Below are 6,090 nucleotides of genomic sequence, written 5' to 3'. Positions count from 1 at the left end.
TTGGAATTATCAAAGAGACGACTCTCCCAAGCCTGGCCCATGCTTCGTTTGAGATCAGGGGAACCTAGGGTACTTAGTAGTACCTGTACTTCTCCATTCAATGACTTGCTTGGTTCGAGTTCATGGTTCCTTGTTCATCAGTATTAGAGAAGTTAGACCCGGAAAGAGTATGCTTAGGGTGTCAATGGACCGATTTTGGATTGGACCCCGTCCAGTCCAAAATCAATTTGTACGGATTGGATGGACCAATAAAACATTTTGGATTGGATTAATCTGGTCCAAAATATTTATTAGATTAGATTGGAGATGGTCCATTCGTAATAAAATTATATTAGATTGGGTTGGATTAAGCCAAAATCTGATTCATTGATATAAGATAAGAATATAGGTGTCAATGGACCGGATTTATGTTGAAACCAGTCTAAATCAAAACGAATTTGAATAGATTAGACGGTCCAAACATTGAATTAGATTGGTCCAAATTGGTCTAAAACATTCATTTTATTGGATTGGACCTCGTCCATTTATAATGGACTCACAGTGGACTGGATTGCATTGGACCAAATCCAGTCCAATTGACACCCCAAATTATTTGGTTCCAACTTTTGGTTCTCTATAGCCATCAAAATGTGGTGGACTAATTTTTTTTACTTGTTCTTCACACTGCCTTTCATCAAAGTAATAATGTATTAAGCAAAGTAACTAATTTTCTCTATTAATTACCCTTAAATAAAAATTAAATGGAGGGGAAAAAATTTATAAGTACAATTAAAAATGCAGATAGAGGGTGTATAATTAGGAGTGCAACTTGGGCGGGCCGAAATTGAGTAGCCGCATCATCAAGCTTATCGCAAGTATATGGGATTAACCACATGAATCCTATTTTACCATTCTGTTCTGCAAACACAAAAAGACAAATCAAGATTCAGATCATGAGAATACCAAAACTCTAAAAGTTTCAGTGTCGGCCATCAATGACACAACCCTCCTTTATCTGGGCTTGAGATTAACAGTGCAAGACAATCTCACATGGGTGGAATTAAGACAGATCTAAGTTGAACATTTCTTAAAAGTTGAAAGGGCACCCAATACAGTATAGATTCTTTAAATTGGGTACTCAATTTGCTCTCCAACCCCTCTCTCTCTCTCTCTCTCTACCTAATATGTTCCACCATCTAATCTTATATTAATTAAACGAAGACATCTTCCTACCTTTATGGGCTTATTTTGTCTATGACAACAAGAAAAAAAAAAAGATCATTTATATAATATAATATAAAAGTATTTATATGATAAAATCAATTGGGGCTACCGACGTCTATCCTCCTACACTACTCTCTTTCCCACGTTCCTCTTTCCTCTGCCCAACTGTCTCATGTGCAGTACCAAAAATGTTGTTTAAGTTAACTGATTGATAGAAGGAACATAGCGGCAATATGTGGGTTGCACCTATCTATTGGTCCATATGTTTATTTATTCCTGTGCTAGTCAATTTTCACGGAATCCATTTCTAGTTTAAACAACATATTGGTCATTTTTAATTTTAATTTATTTAAATATGTTTAATATAAATTTGGAATCGGATCCGAGTTACAACCAAATCTCAGCTGAAAATAATTTATTCAAACCCGAATATCATGTCATTCGGGTTTCGAGTACAAACCCAATTTGTAACAGTTGATCCATGAATATACATTTGGAAGAATGGCACTGGAGTAGGTCTGCATTTCAGTATTTGTGAGGCCCATCAGACCCATTATTCTCTTCAGATCATACTTATGATGGGCTCAGTTAAACCATCAAAATCTGAAATTCGCCTTCATGTAACTCACCATCTCTTGCTGCAAATATTAAGAACAAATAAGAATCCATTGCATCAATGAACAAAGATGGGGCCGAACTCCTACTGTATACAAGTATATGAAAAGAAACAAGTGATAATAGGAAACGAGAACACTTACTATGAGACAGAGGAGCATGCACCCAATAGCTCCAGGGAACAACGCGTACCAAATATGTAATTGGTGCAACTTGGCTCCATCGATGAACAATATTGGCAAACTTGCAGCTAACATATCAAAGAGTTGAGTTACTAACACTGAAGATGGAAATATTGGCTATATTTCTATCTCCTTTTACAGAATTGCTTAGTTAAAGAATTGGGCATTGGTAGTACCAGGTGGATGAGTGGAACGTGTATAGATCATGAAAGCTAAGGATGCTGCAAGGGCTGCACTCCTAGCAAGCCAACCTGGGCCAAGAATTGTGAATGATACAACGCCAATGGCTGCACAACCAATTTGAGCCATGAACATGTTGTACTTCTGCATGCAGAGTCCAGCAGAATTGAAGGACGTTACGTTAGCAATCTTACTCAAGCTTTCACCTGATGAAAAACCACGGACAACCATAGTACGCATAATTTAAGATCCACAGCCCATGGTCCTTGCAAGCCCAAATTGAATTAGGACGGGCTTGGCCCACTCCTTATGGGCCTTGGACCTTGGATAGGAATTATATCTAATCCTCAGATTGAATCTTTCAAAAAAAAAAAAAAAAAATCACGGGATTGAATAGAATTTTGTTAGGTTTGGATTGATAAATTTGGATTTTAACATCAGTTTTAGTTCCATGCCAAGGTGTAAGCTTGGTATTGGGTTGACCTAATCTAATCTAATTTATAAGCTATATGCTTACTTTATTCGAAGGGGTCAAAAAGAATTTAAAGAGATTAAAGAGGAAACAAGGGATTTAGGTCCCATTTGGGAGTGGTTTTTTCTCTATAAATGAGACAAGCACTTTTTTGAATAAATGCTTATTTAGATGAACACATTTGAGCAGTTTTGTGTGACATTCTAAATGGGCCTTTTCTTTTTAAAAGGCCTTCTCCCGAAATGTAATAAGTAATAAGCCCAAAAAATTCGGCTTTTTTTAGATGGGCTTTTTCGGGTGCTTTGGAAATTTAATAAGCAATAAGCCCAGTAAGTGCTTAATAGAAATACTCTCAAACAAGATATTAATGGGAGAGAGAGGAGATTTTACAAATATGGGCTACTGGTGAGGTAGGGAGATAGGGATTTAAGAATGAGTATTTTTTTCGAGATAGTAATAATAGATTTTATTAAAGAAAATTAGGAGTCGTTTTATTGTGAATTCTTATAATTTTAATAATTTAATTAAAAAAATAAATAACCACATGTCTGAGAAATGAGGGAAGGAGATCTGTCTGACCATTGAGGCGAGAGCATTCTTGCCCTCCCTCTTTCCTCTATAAATTAAAGATAAAGATTTAGGGGTGCAACTTGGTCTGGCTAAGTTGGGTTTTAACATCAACCCAGGACCAAACCCTAAAAATTAGACCCAACTTGACTACTTGAGTAAATCAATTGAGCTGGGCTCTGGTTGGCTCAGTGGACTTATTAGACCCAATATATTAAGAAGTTGCATGAACCAATTTAGTATCAATAATTTAAACCTTTAAATAACAATATTTTATATTTTGCATATATGAATTGCATTTATGTATGTATGTAAGATTGGGCCGGGCTCAAGCTACCAAGACAGGTCGAGGCCCAGCCTAAGAAATAGGAAACCCTGGAGTTTTAGGCCTAGGCCTAGCCCAAGGATAAAATATCTAAGCCCAGCCCATACAAAAAGGCGGGCTGGTCGACCTGGTCTCGTATTGGGGTTGCCCAAGTTTTGCAGCCCTGCAGTTACTCACCGTTTAATTGCGCAAAACAAGTGGTATAACCATATGATTTGATCGATTTTGTTTTCTTGTCTTTCGCGGATTATCCAAGTAAACGCTCCCTTCGAATACAAACAATAGAAGAGTTGTGTGTGTGTGAGAGAGAGAGAGTACCCGAGCAGCAGGAGCAGAGGGAGAGGCGAACAAGACAGCGCAAACAGCACCAAAGGGAGCAATTGTCATGGAGATACCTCTGGGTGCCAGTAATTGGTCTATCTTGCCCAGTAATGCCATCGCTGCGAATGCCCCTGTATTCAATTTCAGTGTACGCTTCTTGTTAGTAATCCTTTGATTTTTCCAAATGATGAAAAAGGAGGAGAAATAGGTATAGGTAAGCTCGCCTGCAGAAGGCCAGAAGACATCGCTGAGAGAGGGGGAGGGCGCTCCTTTATCAGGCGTCCATCCATCCCACCACACCGCTGCTGCGTCACTAGAACTGGATGCGACTATCAACCCCGATCCCCTTTTCTTTCTCGCCAAAGCAATTGCCGCTGATGCTACTTTACCCTTGTGTTTGCCCGAGGCCGAGGGGAATATGATAGAGGGCGGGGAGCAGAATTGAAACGAAGAGAATGGTACTGGTAACTGTGGTGATGATGATGATACCATTACCATGAGACGATTGTGATCACGGTAACTCCACCCACATCGTAATTGCATCCCCATCTCTCACTGAGTACTCTTCTTTTTCCCTGGTGCAGGAGGCCCAGAGAGATGTGATTTTGGTGGGTGTGGACCTTGTGGCATTCATTGGTAGAAGCGACCGACCGGCGAGGGAGGACAGAATTTTATGAGCTGTGTCGTGTTTGGCCTTTTGGCAACCTCCAAAGGTCAAATAGCCGTCGTCTCACTCTGTATATGTAAAAGAGCAAAATTGCCCAATTTTGGATTGATTTGAGACCTCACATAGCAAAACATGCAGGGTGAACCAAAACGAGGCAGAGGTTCCCTCGCTTGTTCCTATCAATTAAACATTCTACCCTACAAGAGGACTTCTCTACCAGACTACCACCACTCACATGGCACATGCCATCGAATTGGGATAGGCTCCTCAGATCGCGCCTCACACCGACCTCAGTAACATCCCATTGGGAACATCTCTCCCCATGAATAATAATATTATTACATGTACAGGAGATGATACTGATGTGCGATCAGGATATACTCTGAGATTGGTGTGAGACGCACTTTGTGAGGAGCATATCTGGACTCCATGCCATCATGTGTGGATTTGCATCTCTGGTATAACTATCGATCCAAACAGCCATACATTGGGCATCTCGCCATGAAAAAGACAAAGCAGATGTTTCAGATGTGAGATTGGATTTATTCCTCACATGGTGCGCTTCATACCATCTTACAGTGCATTACAACTGTGCATTGGGAATATCACAGATCTGAATTTGACGGTTATAAGGGCGGTTGGGACCATGTTACAACCTTGACGATGGAACAAGAAGGAACTTTAGTACCATGGTTTTGAAAATCAAATCAAATCGGATGGTTGGACCAGTTGACCCAGAAGCCAGTCAGGTAACCGGTTCCATTTCACTCTAAAACTGATTTTTGGCCAAAAACTATTTATTTGGTCAGTAACCCACTAAACCAGGCAGTCGAACCGTAGACTCATCTACCCGAACAACAGTTTTTGATCATTTTTTATTTTTTTAAGTCAGAACGGGCTGTTCATTCAACCCAGGAACTGGTCCCAGAATGGTTCCGTCTCCAGTCCAATTTTTAAAACCTTGCTTAGTACAATCAAAACAAGAGAACCCTCTCTACATTGTTATCTATTTTGTATGTACTGTACATATTTGTATTTGTATTCTTTCCAAACTGAGCCTAAAAGTTCAAAATGGAACATAAGAAAGAATTTCCAATTCAAATGACTAAAATCCATCTCATCATACTATATTTGGTGCAGCAATTGCTTTAATTGGGAACCAGCCATACAACAACAGCAGGTCTGATTCTTGAAACATAGCACAGCAATTGTTCTAGTACTCTGGTTATTACTTATTACTATTACAACACATCTCTATACAGTGATAAACTAGTAAACGATTACCATAAAATAGACTAGTAAACAAATCCCTTATTTATACCACTCGGGATCTGCTATCCACACAGCACCACCACCGTGTACTGGGAACATCTCCCCATGAATGACAAGGGAGATATTCCCAATGCGCAGCTGTAATGTCTTGTGGGTAGAAATGTGGGCACAGCTTCTGGGTAGCAGATCTGAGTCCTAATTATATTTCTCCTTTTCTTTTCAGAGGAAAATGCCTTCTATCCAATTAACGACATTTCAATGGTTAAATAACTGACAGACTAAAAGT

The 6,090-nt window shown here is 39.4% G+C and overlaps 1 protein-coding gene across 1 annotated transcript; it reads right to left on the bottom strand.

Moving 5' to 3' along the window:
* Nucleotides 1-1,531: 1,531 nt before the first annotated feature.
* On the bottom strand, nucleotides 1,532-5,629 carry LOC104586723 (uncharacterized). The gene is made up of 5 exons (XM_010244038.3): nucleotides 4,090-5,629; nucleotides 3,863-3,996; nucleotides 2,177-2,324; nucleotides 1,962-2,068; nucleotides 1,532-1,841 (listed from the first exon to the last, which is right to left on the bottom strand). Exons 1-5 carry the CDS (start codon nucleotides 4,412-4,414, stop codon nucleotides 1,800-1,802), a joined length of 756 nt encoding a protein of 251 aa, XP_010242340.1. The 5' UTR covers nucleotides 4,415-5,629; the 3' UTR covers nucleotides 1,532-1,799.
* Between the last annotated feature and the right edge of the window lie 461 nt (nucleotides 5,630-6,090).

This window comes from Nelumbo nucifera, chromosome 4 (genome assembly GCF_055504915.1).
Source record: "Nelumbo nucifera cultivar China Antique chromosome 4, China Antique-T2T, whole genome shotgun sequence".
Taxonomy (NCBI): Eukaryota; Viridiplantae; Streptophyta; class Magnoliopsida; order Proteales; family Nelumbonaceae; genus Nelumbo; species Nelumbo nucifera.
The sequence above is the reverse complement of the archived record's forward strand: the minus strand, read 5'-3'. Positions and strand labels throughout refer to the sequence as shown.